The 17929-nt window shown below is 39.2% G+C and overlaps 1 protein-coding gene across 8 annotated transcripts in view; it reads left to right on the top strand.

Moving 5' to 3' along the window:
- Nucleotides 1-17929, top strand: part of LOC105284454 (neurexin-1) — a 262747-nt gene that overhangs the window by 140360 nt on the left and 104458 nt on the right. For all 8 annotated transcript variants that reach the window (XM_026975018.1, XM_026975012.1, XM_026975015.1 and 5 more), the window contains 2 exons: nt 1588-1731; nt 8167-8327. In XM_026975018.1, the coding sequence (XP_026830819.1) occupies nt 1588-1731; nt 8167-8327 (305 nt within the window). The remainder of the gene's footprint in view (nt 1-1587; nt 1732-8166; nt 8328-17929) is intronic.

Genomic DNA, 17929 nt, shown 5'->3' with positions numbered 1-17929 from the left:
AAAAAGGTCATACATATTTGAACCTGATGAGGATATTCTTAGGTATACCTTATTCAGGATTACCTTACGCCAACCACGTCAGGTCCTTATAACATATTAGGTAAACCTGACAACGTTTCTAGTCGGGCCATTTTTTACTTTTATCACATTATCTGGTATTTTTATCTTTGGTACCACGATGTAATCTAAACAATTGTCCATCACAGTCCAAACTCCAAAATCACGTCAATCACATTTACTGTTTTCAAGCTTATCTGCTATTTAATTCGTTTTCATGGTCATAAAATAAAAAGACCTTGGTGCTGGCACACATATGCAACGCCAGGCTTTCCCCTTCATCACATGTATAACGTATTGTAGCAAACATCTCCAAGTATTAATTGAAGATTCAATCGATTTTTTGTGTGTTTCTTTATGTCAATCTTTTACGCATTCCAGGAACTTCACGTACATATCACCTGCATTTAAAACATTCTTTTTGTCTTCTGTTCCGTATCTCTTAAGTGTCAAGTTTCGCTCCTTTCAGGCTCATCATCATTTGCGCCGCAAACAAGTCCAAACGTTCTTTCTTCGACTTGACGGAAACACTTAATCGGATCTCGAGCTTTCGCTCGAGAGGGATGTTTCGGCCGTGCACTCGTGAACGCGCTTTTCTCTCTTATTTTCCATTTTCCATTGTTATCGCGCGACGAAACAAAGTAAGCGCGGTCGCGCAAAAAGATCGTAAGACGGACTTAATGGCGCTGGCCCATCGCCAAATCGCGCCGCGGGGTCGAATGCACCGATTGAAATGTTCATTACCACCGCAAATCATTTGGCCGATTCCGCGGAAGGAGGGGCCGCCTGTACTATATATCCGCCACTCCGTATCTCTTTCAGTTCGCTCAACTGAGCTAGAAACGAATTGCCGTGATAAATCCATGTGCGTCGATTTTTCTCGAGAGCCGTGCAGCTTTTGAAAGATGAGTCCGGAATCCTCGGCGCTTATTACTGTGATTCGCAGCCTTACGAGAGGAAACTGCGAGATCTTGTCATTTTGAGCACAATCCCCGGAAAAAGAAAGTAAAAATACAAAAGTATAATATTACGTTTACATTTTAGTAATACTTTGTCGTAGAATATATTAAGAGTCTCAAAAGCACTATATTCGTCATTGCACATTCCATTAAAACGGTTGAATGTCTAATTAAAGACACACAAATGGTGGATATTGTGGCGAAAATTAACAGTTTGTTTGTTATTTGTAATGCAAATGAATTTTTGAACTCGCAGGGTAATAAAGAATTCTTTATGAAAGGATCTTATCATTAAAGATCTTTTCATAAATAATTCTCTTTATATTATTTTCGAAGCTTAAAAACCTTAAAAGATTTTCCTGTTATTTTTACAGAAATATTTATGTCTCTCCTATTTATATAACTGGATTTCTCACGATATTTTTCTATGAAGAATAATGTTACAATGAAAGCGCAAGATATTTCCAAGATATTTCAGTCTGCGACGATAATAATGCGCTAAGCGGGTTCATAACGAAAACCATTTCAGCGAATTGGCCGATTTATAGACCAGCGGCTTTTTTTGTTCCAGACAAAGCCCCCTCGGAAGCGTCCTTCAGGGGGACTGAGTATCTCACGATAGATTTGAGCAAAGGGGACCCAGTGCTCAGTACACAAGAATCTATAAGCCTCCAGTTCAAAACGAGACAGCCAAATGGACTTTTATTTTATTCCGGTGAGTACTTCCTGCGTCTGGAACGAACGACTTCCTTTGTCGATCATAACGACGTCCCTTTAAGTGCCGATTTTATTTCCACTTTCGGATTTAGCTGCCGAATGCGCTCTTCGGGTATCAAAAGAACAAATTTTCGGTAATGGAAAATGTTCGCGGATCGTACATGTTCCACGAAAGTTTCATACGGAAATGCCAAATACAGAAACAGGAACGCGCGCAAAACGTGAAATGATGCTTGGATATTAGTTTAATAGAGAGCAAGACTGTTTAAATAAATTTTCAGTTCAGTTCACTAATGATTTTCCAATCACAGCTGTTAATATCACAGAAAAGATTACAACCAAAATACAAGCTAAACCAGTAAACGGATTTTCTGTTCTGCGAATGAGCGATTAATCGGAGACAATTGAGCAGAATCTACAATGGAGTCGCATTTAATCGAATAACTTCCGGACGATCGGATATCCTTCGAGAGAACGCAGATAGACAATGGTGGCATCTTGGACAATGGTCGCATATTAAATCTTTGCGATAGCTCCTCCCGTGGCGACATTATAGCCAATTAGAACATTCCCGCGGTTCGGCTTGCGGGGGTGCAGCCAATCAGAGAAATTCTGTCTCTCTTTTTCTTCCAATCTTTCTTCTCTGCTTCTTTTCTTTGTTTGCCATCTTTATTGTCCTTTTTTCCTTTCTGCGGAACACTATTGCACCGTATCTTGCTTGACTTTGCGATTAATCTCGAGTCTTCAAGCGTTCCTCATATAAGGGATACTTTCTGTACGGGATCGTGTACAGTTATCAATTTAAGTTATCCGGGAAGCTGATTGAATTACTTCTCTCTTATTTTCCGCAAACTGTAAGCCGGGTTTCGTTTCAACCATTATAAAACTTCTCATCTTCTAATTCCGATAATTTCACGTTTAGTTTCAATAATTGAAAACCGAACAATCGTACAAGTGCAGAAGTGCCTGAACATTTTCTCAGTTATCCCAATAAAGAAGGTTATCTTCCAACAAACTTGCTCACTAGACAAATTGCGTATCGTAGTCGATGATAATTATTTGTTAAGCCGTGCAAGAACAAACGGAGCAAGAGATTGCCTGAGAATAGAATTTTTATTTTCACGCCGGTGTTCTCCTCAGATTTCTGTGTGCGATTTATCTGTTTAGCCTTATTATATTCGCTCCTTGTTAAGGGGGGAGCCTGCTTTAGAACGTTGAAAATAAGGTATAATTTTACGAAGTTTTTTGGAGAAACTATACAGCGGATCATTATAAAACTTTGATGCATTTATTAGTACATGTTTAAAGATAAAAAAAATTATTTTTTTATTTGAATATATCGCCTGTAAAAGTCGTCTTGGAGGCATTATAAATTGGTAAGCATTCTCCTGCCTCCAAATTTCATCCAAACTGAAAAATTGAAATATTTTCTCGTTATTTATGAATTCCCATCGTCGATGAACCTTTAATATTCATAAAAACATTAAGTTAAACAATTATTTTTGCATGAAAAAGTTCAACAACTTTGCCTAAAAATCGTACTTTTGTGTTCTAAGCTCCACCATTTTGGCACTTTTCAACTTTTTTCTTCTCTCTTTGGTTCATCGACGATGGGAATTCATAAATAACGAGAACGTATTTCAATTTTTCAGTTTAGACGAAATTTGGAGGCAGGAGAATGCTCACCAATTTGCAACGCCGGCGACGCGGCTGCACTAAAATTTCTCCAGGACTACCTCTACAAGCGATATATTCAAATCAAAAAATAATTTTTTTTACCTTTAAACATGTACTAATAAATGCATAAAACTTTGATGCATTTATTAGTACATGTTTAAAGACAAAAAAATTATTTTTTGATTTGAATATATCGCCTGTAGAGGTCGTCCTGGAGGCATCTTAGTGCAGCCGGCGTTGTAAATTGGTGAGCATTCTCCTGCCTCCAAATTTCATCCAAACTGAAAAATTGAAATATTTTCTCGTTATTTATGAATTCCCATCGTCGATGAACCTTTAATATTCATAAAAACATTAAGTTAAACAATTACTTTTGCATGAAAAAGTTCAAAAACTTTGCCTAAAAATCGTACTTTTGTGTTCTAAGCTCCACCATTTTGGCACTTTTCAACTTTTTTCTTCTCTCTTTGGTTCATCGACGATGGGAATTCATAAATAACGAGAACGTATTTCAATTTTTCAGTTTAGACGAAATTTGGAGGCAGGAGAATGCTCACCAATTTGCAACGCCGGCGACGCGGCTGCACTAAGATTTCTCCAGGACGACCTCTACAAGCGATATATTCAAATCAAAAAATAATTTTTTTTACCTTTAAACATGTACTAATAAATGCATAAAACTTTGATGCATTTATTAGTACATGTTTAAAGACAAAAAAATTATTTTTTGATTTGAATATATCGCCTGTAGAGGTCGTCCTGGAGGCATCTTAGTGCAGCCGGCGTTGTAAATTGGTGAGCATTCTCCTGCCTCCAAATTTCATCCAAACTGAAAAATTGAAATATTTTCTCGTTATTTATGAATTCCCATCGTCGATGAACCTTTAATATTCATAAAAACATTAAGTTAAACAATTATTTTTGCATGAAAAAGTTCAACAACTTTGCCTAAAAATCGTACTTTTGTGTTCTAAGCTCCACCATTTTGGCACTTTTCAACTTTTTTCTTCTCTCTTTGGTTCATCGACGATGGGAATTCATAAATAACGAGAACATATTTCAATTTTTCAGTTTAGACGAAATTTGGAGGCAGGAGAATGCTCACCAATTTGCAACGCCGGCGACGCGGCTGCACTAAGATTTCTCCAGGACTACCTCTACAAGCGATATATTCAAATCAAAAAATAATTTTTTTTACCTTTAAACATGTACTAATAAATGCATCAAAGTTTTATAATGATCCACTGTATAGTTTCTCCAAAAACAATTCGTAAAATATACCTTATTTTCAGCGTTCTAAAGCAGGCTCCCCCCTTAATACACTTGTCACACGTCGCAGCGTCTCTCCTTGTACGCGACAGATGCACGCAGACCCGGTTTATGACATAGTTACGTAATGAACGATGGAATCACAGCGCAGCCAAGACGGCAAGACTGCGCCATCCGCAGTAAAAGGAGGAGTTTGCACCTCCGCTCCGGTTGCAGCTCCAGCAACTTGAAACCTGTATATCGGAGCCGCAATGCCGTGCACACACACACACGTACACACGTGCCCACGTGCATATGCATTTAACATGCGTACATCCACACACCCGTGCACACACAGCACACGTAGCACTCGTTTCTCTACCTCGCAACCCCGCGACACACCCCTTGCAACACCCCCCGCTAGCTACGGGTCGCTCATTTGTTTCCAAGATAAACTATAATGTAGCCGCGCTCGCGCATTTGGATCATGTGTATTTTTGCGATGCACGATAATCGTCGCGTAACTTTGATTCTTTAAAATTATCTCTATTGCCTCGCAGAGAAATTCGCTTTCGAGCACAACTATTCTCAAAACCGTCGTCCAAATGTGTCCCAAATCTCTTATCTTCTTCTTTATGCCTCCGAAACCTCAAAAAAACTTTTATGTTTTTGAAATAAAATAAACCCGGAATAATTCAAACAAATAACTGCTACGCATTAAAATCGCGATATTTTGCAAAATTGATAAGACAAGTAGAATGGGTAGATGATCGTGATTGAAAGCTCCCACAAGTGCACAAGTGCAATTCTAGCAGTATCGTTGCGATAATCACGGATGATATTGTACCGGCGTTTAATTAACACACGAACCTTCAGGCACGATACGCACGCCCCAAATACTCCCATATTCGTGTAACTTTGTCTGGTAAGGCATTCCCTGACGGCAGATGCACGAAGTTTTTAGGGAAATGGGCCCAGAGAGGATCCAATTCCAACGCGGGAGTGTAATCGCAGCGGAAGCGAGAGCGCAGGAGATCGGCTCGCTGCCGATTTCTCGGCGGGAGCATCCGCTAGGCGCTATCTCCGCGGCGCGTAGCGCGTCGTTATCGTTATCGCGTTTGTTTTCAGGGATAGCGATCCGCGGTGCGCATTGTGTGCGCTATGGATAAACGGCGCGGCCGTGCGAACGGGAACGCGATACGCGCGTAATGCACTTAGGCGCATGCAAATGCGCCAAGCGCCGCGCGCCAGCAGCAATTAAGTCCGAAGTGCCGTCTGCATCTTTTATACGCTCCGGTCCCCGACCGCTCGCGAGATAATTAGTATGCGGTCACGGCCCGATTTTAAACCGACTGCGGGGGGTAATATCCGTCCGCGGCGTTTGCGGGATACGTTACGAGCGTAACGTTCACGCTCGCGATGCGCCTTAAATGTCCCTCAGACATCGCCAGACGGCGGCAATTGTCATTCTCGCGATATGTGCTACACAATAAAAAATAAAATGTTAATTTTAACATTTTTTGCATGTCCCAGAAAGTCCACTCTAAATTTTAAGTTAAAGTAACTCATTCGTCATATGTTACTTCTTGACAAACTAGAAATGTTAAGTAATTAACACAATATTTTTTTACATTTATTTTTGTTATTGTAACTTTAAGTGTGATGTAAAAATAACATACAAAGTAATTGAAAACTACACAGTAAAAAATAAAATGTTAATTTTAACAGTTTTTGCATGTCCCAGAAAGTCCACTCTCAATTTTAAGTTAAAGTAACTCATTCGTCATATGTTACTTCTTGACAAACTAGAAATGTTAAGTAATTAACACAATATTTTTTTACATTTATTTTTGTTATTGTAACTTTAAGTGTGATGTAAAAATAACATACAAAGTAATTGAAAACTACACAGTAAAAAATAAAATGTTAATTTTAACATTTTTTGCATGTCCCAGAAAGTCCACTCTCAATTTTAAGTTAAAGTAACTCATTCGTCATATGTTACTTCTTGACAAACTAGAAATGTTAAGTAATTAACACAATACTTAACATTTATTTTTGTTATTGTAACTTTAAGTGTGATGTAAAAATAACATACAAAGTAATTGAAAACTACACAGTAAAAAATAAAATGTTAATTTTAACATTTTTTGCATGTCCCAGAAAGTCCACTCTCAATTTTAAGTTAAAGTAACTCATTCGTCATATGTTACTTCTTGACAAACTAGAAATGTTAAGTAATTAACACAATACTTTACATTTGTTTTTGTTATTGTAACTTTAAGTGTGATGTAAAAATAACATGCAAAGTAATTGAAAACTACATGGAAGAGAAGTTACAATAACTCATCAGAAAAGTTGATAGAACATTTTCGTTCATACAATATGAACATTTACTTTTTATGTTATATTAACACATGATAGTAATTGTTTCAACTTAAATTATTTTTGATAGAAACATTTAATGTTAGTAAATTTGATTATTTTATGTCAAAGTTCATGATTATTTGAAGATTTACTTTAACTTCTTTTAGAATGTTAAATTGACTTTGTGACATGTTGATTGTTTAAAATTATTGTGTTAAAAGCATTTCAAATAATATTCCATTTCTAAGAGACATACACAAAATGTTAAGTTATGAAGTTAACATTAATGTAACATATAAAATTGTTATAAAAGTAATAACATATCAGTTGTATGTTAATTTTACATTGAAGTAGTAATCAAAACATGGCAACACAAGAAAATTTTAACATATAGACGCACAATTTTTAACGGTGTAGTACCCAAAGCCATGTACCTTTTTTAATAAAAAAATCCTCGCGTAGCACACTTTTTACGCGTTTCCCTCTTTATCTGAAATTCTGATGCGAGTAATGATTTTGGGCCGTGTAACGTCGCACGTTTCACGTTTTTAATTTAACTTTGAACCGCGAGAATATACCCTACATCAGCAGAATTGTCTTGATCCTTCAACTCGTTACCAGCACAACGCCATAATCCTTAAGGATTTCCAGGCGAGCGCGGCACGATAATTATTAACGACGACCGCCGGACGTTTTAACCGGTCGCTCGGATACTAAGAGCCCCGAAACTAATGGTCAACCGGTAGTAATCGATTTATACGCTACGTGATGTAATCCAGCGGGGCGAATCCGACGAAAAATGGAGCGATGGGTGTAACCAATGGCGCGCGCGAGCTCGTGGGGATTAAAATGTTGCGTCGCAATCTGCGCGCGGTGTGGATCACTTTTTTTGGAACAATGCGTGCGACATTAACGCGTCGAAAGGGATCGTGTTCAATCGACGGTAATTTCCCTGTAGCGACAATAGAGGAGTAATCCGTGACGTCAGCGAACGTAGGACCGCGAGCGTTTTCCGTTTCCGACAATTTCACGTTAATCCAACGGCGCGTTATCAGCGTGCCTTCCAAGTGAGATAAGGGTTTATTCGCCCGCCCACACACGATACCCTCCACGACTTCATTAGTTCCGTTTTTAATTACAGGAGAGGGCGATGATTATCTTACCATGTCGCTGAGAGACGGAGGCGTCGCGGTTGGGATGACGTTGGCCAAAGGAAGATTGGATCTGCACATAAAGCCGGCCAGGGTCCGGTTCGACGATAATCAGTGGCACAAGATCGTCGTCCACAGGAAGGTTCAAGAGGTAATGATCATGTTTCGATATTATTACGTAGTCACTCGGCGTTTAGTTGAATAAACGATCGTTACCAAATGGTGGAGTGCATTAATACCGTCCGGTATGTGCTCGCATCAAGAGCGGATTTAAAGCGTCCGTCTGGGATGGATCGTTCTAGAATGGAACACGCTTTTGCAATCCGTTCAGCTACATTTTTTATCTTCTCATTTAAAACTTTTCATTTAAAACGCTAGTGCCGCCGCCGTTGCGACTGAGTACTTAAGATAGAAAAATTACACGTGCGCGCGTACTCGTGTAATCTACTATATTTCATACTTTCCGGATGTTGCTGCTCAAGAAAGGTCCAACGAGGACCGTTATTACATTCACTATTTAGTGTATGATATAAATTAGCTTTTTAGAAAAAAAGATCGCTTATTCCTTTGTGCCTGATTTTTTCTTGTGTATATTTTATTAAAGTTTTATGCAGTTTAAGTTCTTCAAAAGTGAGATAAATAAGTAAATGGTTTTTTTAGAGGAGGGAAGGCATGGCCATAAAATTGCCCTTCACTCACATTTGTAGAAACGTGTCCGTGACACGTGATTCTTTGATCTTTCATGAGTACGAAGGAATTGAAACTGTCAATTATAATATATTGCTTATGATCGTTACTTCCGCGGAACGAAACTGGCAAAATGATCTTTGAACATCTAAATTCATGAAGCAAAAAACAATTCAATATTAATTACTAGAACTAGAAATGTAAGTTATTATAAGTAAACGGAAATCGTTCAATATCCGATGTGTCAGGTTTGACATGCCCAAGTTAGACGCATTCTATCCAACTTGCTCCATTAAACATTCAATTTTAACAACCCAAAAGTGGAAAATCCGATACGATCCGGACGTTGAAGGCGTTAAATTTTCACACTGTCGCGATTCAAATGGCTCGACGAACGGACGTGAGAGCAATTTCGTTAATGCCGTGGGTATACACTGGCATTCATTGTGCATTACGCGCCGTAGAATAGATAACGCAATTATTTGCGTGCTGCCATCGCAAGTTCTGTGAACTGCGGAGCGATTTATCAGTGAGTTTATCAGTTTATCACCGCGAAATATTGGCGTCTCTTGCCCAATTGTGACGCATTTCTGTTGCAATAATTACAGCAAGCTGATGCAGTATTTCTATTGAGCAGGACAACTTTTTTCGATTTTTTAAAATGATTTATTCATTTCAAATGTAACAATTAACCAACATATCGTCAAAATGGATATTTTATGATACACGCATATATGAAAGAAAATTCGGAAATTATTAATCTTTTGTTAACTAGTTAACCAGTTCTGTTAGAATAAATTAATAATTTTATTTTTGGCATCAATGAACTGCAATTGCAAGTCTTTTCCAAAACAATCGCATGGGAAAAGAGCTTGTAAAAGCGGCGACTTTTGAATGAAAAGCAATTAAACGATACTTAGCGATTGATAATTACTTTGGCTTAAGCTTAAGCTCGGTTTCATGAATGTCGATTAATCTAATTTATGCTCGCTTTAATTCATTCTCTCTGCTCCATAGCGGAACTAAAATTAGAAAGGAACATGGAGTAAGTTAAACTACGATTAAAGTTAACCAATGTTGGTAAAAGCGCCTGTTATGGGTATAGATACGCTTCGTTGTACCAGTTGCGCATAGCGTGGCACGAACAATGGCATAGAAAATAGCGTCACATACTGGCCGCGCCCGCTAAAAGCAGTGCATGGTGAAAGCTTAAATTTATCTCTTTCCCATTCACCAGTTATCGTCTCCGCCACTTTCTGGTCGCTAACAAAATGCGTATTGTTAACAAGCAGCGCTCAGGAAATATCCTATACAGGACCTCTCGTGCAGGACGAACCGCACTTCTTTTGAAGTGCGGATCCTGAAGTTCGCATTCCGAAGCTCGGGTTCCGAAAGGTCTATCGTTTTCGATCGCTTATGTGGAAGTCAAAGGGATCTCGACGAGCTAGAGGAAAAAGCCGATTGAAAATTGACCAACGAATTCGCAATTGAAAAGGAAAAATGCGCTTAATAAGGGACACCCTGTGTGTATGGGATTTAGACAAAGCTTATCTATTTCTGTCGAGCCGTTCGTTATCTTGTATCAGGAAGGGAATGCGCCACTCCGCGTTATGTACGGCCACGATTTAAGGGCTGCGGATGTGCAGCGCGTGAATTAGGTCGAGAATAGCGCACAGAGCGACTAATGTCCGCCGTTGCTTTGGATAATTTTGCTTAGTACATACTGTTCGTTTGAGTCGCTTCCGCAGCTGTGTAAACGAGAAATCGATTCGCCGTACGTGTACCAAAGGATTGTCCCCTATTGTAGTCCAGAGAAATATTTAGTCAACAACGTCAGAATTTCACGTTTTCGTAATCAGATGCGTACAATTTTAGCATAATTCTCGCACATAGATTCAATATCGTAAAATATTGTTCCCAATATTCTGTCAGCATAATCTAATCGTTTACCAAATATTAAGTAAATCTCGTCATTAATTAAACTTAAAGCGCGATTAAAAAAAGAAATTCGCTTTGTCATGAATCTGATTTTTAATTTTTGTCCTGTGTACAGTTAATTGTGTGTAATTAACAAAGGCGACTGCCATATTCAGAGCCAACGAAGCTTCATTTAGCTAATAATATCAGGCATGTATTTATATATATATCGCGTATACGTATACAGGGTGAGCCTAAAACACCTAAAACAGGCCACCTGAATACCTCGGCTGTTATTGGTGATAGAAAAAAATGTGTCAGACCAAACTTGCATGGTTTCGAGGGACACATAATTTGTTCTAAATAGTTTTTTATTAGGTAGACGCGTAGAGGTCAACTAATCATATGAAGGTCAACTTCGTTTTTTTAAATGGTATGATATGTTTTTTTACGTACTATCTAGTAGAGGGTTTGAAGCTGCGCACATTGATCTACGGGTCAAAATCATTCAAGGTCACTGAAGGCCAACTACAAGGGAAAATAATTTACTTTATATTGCCTAGAGTTCTCTGCTATTGAAAATACCGTAAACTCAGAAATGAAAAAGTTCTAGTCCTTAGAAATTTTTTTCTTTTCCGAGAAGTTCTGTGATATTTATATTGTTAGTTGGCATATTGCCTAGAGTCCTCGACTATTGAAAATCCTTTAAACACGCAAATGAAAAAGTTCTAGCCCTTAGAAATTTTTTCTTTTCCGAGAAGTTTTGAGTTGTTGATATCTATATTTTTTATATTGCCTAGAGTTCTCTGCTATTGAAAATACCGTAAATTCAGAAATGAAAAAGTTCTAGCCCTTAGAAATTTTTTCTTTTCCGAGAAGTTTTGAGTTGTTGATATCTATATTTTTTATATTGCCTAGAGTTCTCTGCTATTGAAAATACCGTAAACTCAGAAATGAAAAAGTTCTAGCACTTAGAAATTGTAGCCTTCAGTGACCTTGAATGATTTTGACCCGTAGATCAATGTGCGCATCTTCAAACGCTCTACTAGATGGTACATAAAAAAACATATCATACCATTTAAAAAAACGAAGTTGACCTTCATATGACCTCTACGCGTCCACCTAATAAAAAATTATTTAGAACAAATTATGTGTCCCTCGAAACCATGCAAGTTTGGTCTGACACATTTTTTTCTATCACCAATAACAGCCGAGATATTCAGGTGGCCTGATTTAGGTGTTTTAGGCTCACCCTGTATACGTATACGCGATATATATATATATATATATACATGCCTGATATTATTAGCTAAATGAAGGTGCCTCACCCTGTATATCAAATTTGTGTTTTCTTAATTTTAATATATTTTATTATCAGATATATTAGGTGTCGCAACACAGCTAGGATACGCAATATGCTCTCAAGTATAATAACACACGGCACCAGCTTACCAGGAACCCCTAAAGGCTTTTAGCGATTTTATCGTCTCGATTTTAACAGCGCGATTAAGTAACGTTAATAACAAATTGATCAGTATTAATCACGAGCAATCACGAAGGTATACGACATTTAACCTCCTTTTAAATACATTTATTATTTATTATCGCGTTCCAGTTATCTCCACTCACGTGATGAGTGACGATATCTCTCTGCATGGCGTTTCACCATGCATCATGCACAAACGTGCGCGCGCTTATATACCGGTTCTCATCGCACTACAAAGCACACGTTGTGGTATATCTCGGGTGGCTCAAAGCGCCAAGTAACTCGCGTTCATTTCAATAGCGAAGGATAAATATTAGACGGCGAACGGCGGGGCTGTATCGATTATTTTCCGTTTTCGTTTCATGATGCACGTTTACGGCGGCACGCGGTCTCGCCATAAAAAAAGGAGCATTTGCGTTTATCGCGTAAAGCACGCATGGCACACCCGCTCCATTTCCTATTCGATATTATTATATGCAGGCTTCATGGAAAGTGCTGACTCTCCGTGGTATCGACGTGACCCCTTCACACGATCCTGAAATTATTAATAATAGCAGTATACCGGTGAGCACCATCGAATCGTCGTTCTATTACGAAATATGGAATTTCCAGAAATTACTGCGCACGATTCCATCCGGCGACCCTGCGTATCTCATTAGAATAAAGTTCGCTTGGGATTGTCTGGGAAATATTTTACTGTCTATTTTCTTGATTAAAGTTCAGCTTACCGAAATTAGCTATTAATTATACGTATAAGTAATTCTGAGACGCTTGAACAGTCATAACAATTTATAATTTCACTAAAATAACAAAACTGTAGTTGCTACCAACGCATTTCAAAGCAACCTTCTCACACACTCTCATTAGCATTTTTGTTCAGTTAGATCAAGCTGATCATCTTATGGGCGTTGAAAACCCCATAAGAGAGTTACATTGCATTTTTGACTAGTAGACTAGATTTTCTGAAGTGAGGTAAAGAAGGGTGCGTATCCGCCAACGCTGAACGCTGCCTTCCGTCAAGCGAGAGCTCTCGTGTGACGTTCTTCAACCCTTCCAGTGGGCCGTTGCCCGAGCTACGCGCTTCGCAGGCATATTCAACGAGCAAAGACCATCCCTTCATCCCTGAACATTGTCCTTCGACCAGTTACCATCACGGTACGTGTAAAGGTTAATACCGACACGGAGGAGAAGGGTAGGAAAAAGATTGGGTGTCTAGACACCCCTACCCCTCAGCTGAACCTGAATCCTCAAGGGGCGGGGGAGGGAGATGGGGGAGGGCAGGAAGGGATGGAGTGCGGTGAGAGCCACGAGGATCGTGGATTGCCTATTACGTTCCTCCCGTGAGCGTTTACACCCGCCATGTGTCCGCACACATGGACGCCATTATCTCGCTGATAGCTTAACAACGCCACGGGCGCTTCGCCGATATGTCACACGCGTACAGCAGACGAGTGTAATTGTTTTTTCCTGCGGAGCTTTCGCGTCGGAATTTTCGCCATATGTTCGCCGGGTGTATTTCATCGTCCGCGGATTCGATAAAACGAGCGCGCTCGGCGTAACGTACGGAATTAGCCCCCGAAAGTGATTATTCTGCCACTCCCGGCGGGTACACTAAAAAGTGTTTTATGCATCGCGCTATGCATCGCATAAGTATTGTAGAACGAATGACCTGTGTAGAGTTACTTCGCAGTCAGCAGTGAGGTTTAACGATCGTCTTAATTTATGACTTAAAGATTACTTTGTTTGTCCCCCGAAGCTTAAACATATGTACACTTTGTACACTCTGTTACATGTAGGTATATATTCTTTCTCTGTGTGAAAATTATCTCTTTTCCTTCTTAAAATGTTTAAATGCCCAATGCATTTCTGCCTGTATGATTTTTATAAAAAACCGCTTTTTATAAGTCATTATTTTCTTAAATAACGCAAGATTCGAGGATTGGGGAAGACGTATTGTTAAATAACCGAAGGATTAGCATTGCAGATTTAATTTATGTTTCGGCACAGTGGCAGGATTTTTCAAAACTCATTCATAGGAATATCTCGAACTCGGAAACAGTAGAAACTGTAGAGATCCAACTAACTGACTGTCACGATGACACGCACGAGTGCACTTAATGCACGGCACTTCGCGGTAAAGTTCATTAGCATCGACCAACACGAATACTGTGATGACGTTCCGCATGCGAACTTCTGAGATTTCAATCGATTACGTCGCCCGTGAGCGCCATAAATTAATCTCTTAAACGCGATCGCTCGATTTCCACCTACGCGATAAGCTTTATCGTCTAGCGTCACGTAAGTTTTATTAAATTTGGGAGAATACATCTCCCGCTATAATTCTCGTGTTCGGCAACGAAAAATTCAGAATGAAATACGCAAGACATTATTTGACTCATAAAAATTCAATTTACTATATTTACTAAAATTATTATTACTGAAGAAAACTTGATACAAGAAAGTATTTATGTATTTTATAACAAGAACTCAAAATTTGTCTTTCTTTGATCTTGTAAATTATTCTTATACAATATCCAAACCTTATTTTATAAAACTAATATTTCTCTCAGATAAATATTTTATTTTTATATTTATAAAGTGCTTTACTAATTTAACTCAATTTTTTTATCAAGCTGAATCATCTCTCTTTTCTTTTCCTTTCTCAGTTCTCTCAATTAATAGAGATCAGCCTTTAGCGCATGAATGAAGAACTACATTTCTCATATTTTACACAGAACAAGTAAAGTGTAATTTGGCACGAAGCCATCTGGCACGATATTTCGAAACGGAGAACGGGGAGGAGAAGAACGCGCGCGCAGTCGATTCGAAAATCCTCAAAGGACGAAGCCTGCCACGCGGATCACGCGTGCTTCACCCGAGAGACTCGACCTCTGACAGAAAGATTTAACATCGTATCACTTTCGAGTTCCATTCGCCGTGCTTGGTGCATGCCTAGGAGAGCATCCCGCGTTCGAATTGCGCGTTCCTTCTTGCGAATATTCCTTTTCTCCTTTCACGCGCGAGAGTACGCGCTGGAGACGGATCGCGCGTCATCCTTCGTGTGTCACTGGATCACTGGGTGTCCCTTAGGCATGAGCACTCTTATCCCCCCCGTTTGCTATACTCACCGCTTTTTCGTGACGAGAAGTGCACCGACCGGAAGACTCAGCTTTGCGTTCACAGATCTACAGGGTGCCTCGAGAAATTGCGATTCTATAAACAATTTGTGGCCTACTTTCTATTAGACACAGAATTGAAAAAAACATTTTCTACTTATAAAAACATTTTTCCACTTATTAGAATTTCCTAATAATTTCAATCTCTAAACATGATCACGCAATAGTTTTTAATATCTTTGTAACATGAAGAGTAAATATACTGCCTTACTTGATATAAAATTAATTTGGACTGTACTTCACGATTGCTATCCCCGCCGCAACACTGTCCTCGACTTATTACTAAAATGCTAGTACCAAATTTTACGAATAGACGGTTCTCTGTAATTGCGACAGTGTAAATGTTTCTTGCTAAAATTAATAATGGAAAAAACATTACAGTGTTTTTATAGCCATTAAGATATGTGCAGTACATTCTCCAAAATCTGAATGTCTCTTCTAATCCAAAGTCTTTAGCTGCTTTTTTCCTCTGATTCGTCTCTCCGAAAAGAAACTGTCTCCAAATTATTCAAAAACTCTTCATGTTACAAAGATATTAAAAACTATTGCGTGATCATGTTTAGAGATTGAAATTATTAGGAAATTCTAATAAGTGGAAAAATATTTTTATAAGTAGAAAATGTTTTTTTTCAATTCTGTGTCCAATAGAAAGTAGGCCACAGATTGTTTATAGAATCGCAATTTTCCGGCTGATACTGTTTCTTTTGAATCACCCAATACGTGGCAGGAACGAAGATACTTCCGAGACGCGTATATATTCCGCCATAAATCAAGATTTCAATTCGTCGCCTGCCGGATCGAACTTATATGCATCGATAGCGCCTCGCTCCTCTTGTCACCCTCTCACGACGTGAAGACTCCGAGAATTCGCTATCGAAGTATGCCATCTACGATGGGTTTGTTGTCGCGATCGATTCCTCGAGGAGGAAACAGAGAATGCTCGTGTAACCGTGATGCCCGTTGAACGCGAGGGAATTTGCGTTGAGAGATTGGACGCGCGCATAGATAAAAGAATGAAGAGCATGGTCAAAAAAGGAGGGCTGCTCGAGAGCGATGCTTGGGAGGGAAACTTGAAGGAAGACACGTAAGGAATTTTCATGGGGAATAACGCGATAAGTAGTACGTGGAATGTGTATTAATGCGAGATGCGCACCATTGCGATACCAAAAACACGTCGTTACATGTACGTTATGCAACACGTATGTTATACATTGTCCCAACCGTTATTTGTATTACCGTAGTCAGTACATATCAGCGTGGAAAGAAAGGAACTATCATAAATATTAGGAGTGTGATTTAGTTTTGAGGGTTTTGCAACAGAGGGTTTTGTTCCAATAGCTGTTTCCGATAACTGTTCTTTCTTACAGTGTTGCCATTATCCATGACATTTAGTAGCATTGTAGCAATAGATGCGATAACAGTCGTGTTTGTATCATCGTAAAAATGCAACTTCCGAAACAGCATTTTCGACATGCGTTGCTTTTGATTTTTAATCAAAAGAAAACTGCGGCTGACGGTTATAGAATTCTTGTGGAAACTTATGGTGATTCTGCCCCATCAATTAAGACGTGTGAATACTGGTTTCGCCGATATCGTTTCTATCGTTGCTCGACGTGGCGGGATTCGCGAAACGCTGACGCACTCGGCCGCAAAATCGCGCGCGTAACTATTAGCGTACGTAATGCAACGCGAAGACAAACAGAAAAGCGCAATCGTCGGCTGATTACTCGCGGCGTTACTTGCCGTAGAATTCGCCCGACGAATTGTGAGAAGTACGAAAACGCTCTCGTAGGAGGTTTATTAAATCGATAAGTGCTGATACAAGAGCACTCGTGCTTCGAAGGGCGAGCATCGCTACCTACTGCGCAGATGATCGACTCGTATGCTCATCCCCATTGAATTTTGTCGTCCGGCGTCAACTATTAGGAGTGTGATTTAGTTTTGAGGGTTTTGCAACAGAGGGTTTTGTTCCAATAGCTGTTTCCGATAACTGTTGTTTCTTACAGTGTTGCCATTATCCATGACATTTAGTAGCATTGTAGCAATAGATGCGATAACAGTCGTGTTTGTATCATCGTAAAAATGCAACTTCCGAAACAGCATTTTCGACATGCGTTGCTTTTGTTTTTTAATCAAAAGAAAACTGCGGCTGACGGTTATAGAATTCTTGTGGAAACTTATGGCGATTCTGCCCCATCAATTAAGACGTGTGAATACTGGTTTAGACGCTTTAAAAGTGGTGATACTGATGTGAAGGACAAAGAACGCTCGGGACAACCAAGAAAGCTTAAAAATGCAGATTTGCAAGCATTATTGCACGAAAATCCAACACGATCCACTTCAGAACTTGCCAGAGCATTAAATGTTGATCGTACAACAGTTACCAAACATTTACCTGAAATGGGAAAAATTCAGAAAAAAGGGAAATTGGTTCGACATGAATTATCGGAAAGTGCCATTGCGAACCATTTCGTTGATCGCCAGGCA

This window comes from Ooceraea biroi, chromosome 14, assembly GCF_003672135.1.
Source record: "Ooceraea biroi isolate clonal line C1 chromosome 14, Obir_v5.4, whole genome shotgun sequence".
In the NCBI taxonomy this organism is placed as follows: Eukaryota; Metazoa; Arthropoda; class Insecta; order Hymenoptera; family Formicidae; genus Ooceraea; species Ooceraea biroi.
The sequence above is the reverse complement of the archived record's forward strand: the minus strand, read 5'-3'. Positions and strand labels throughout refer to the sequence as shown.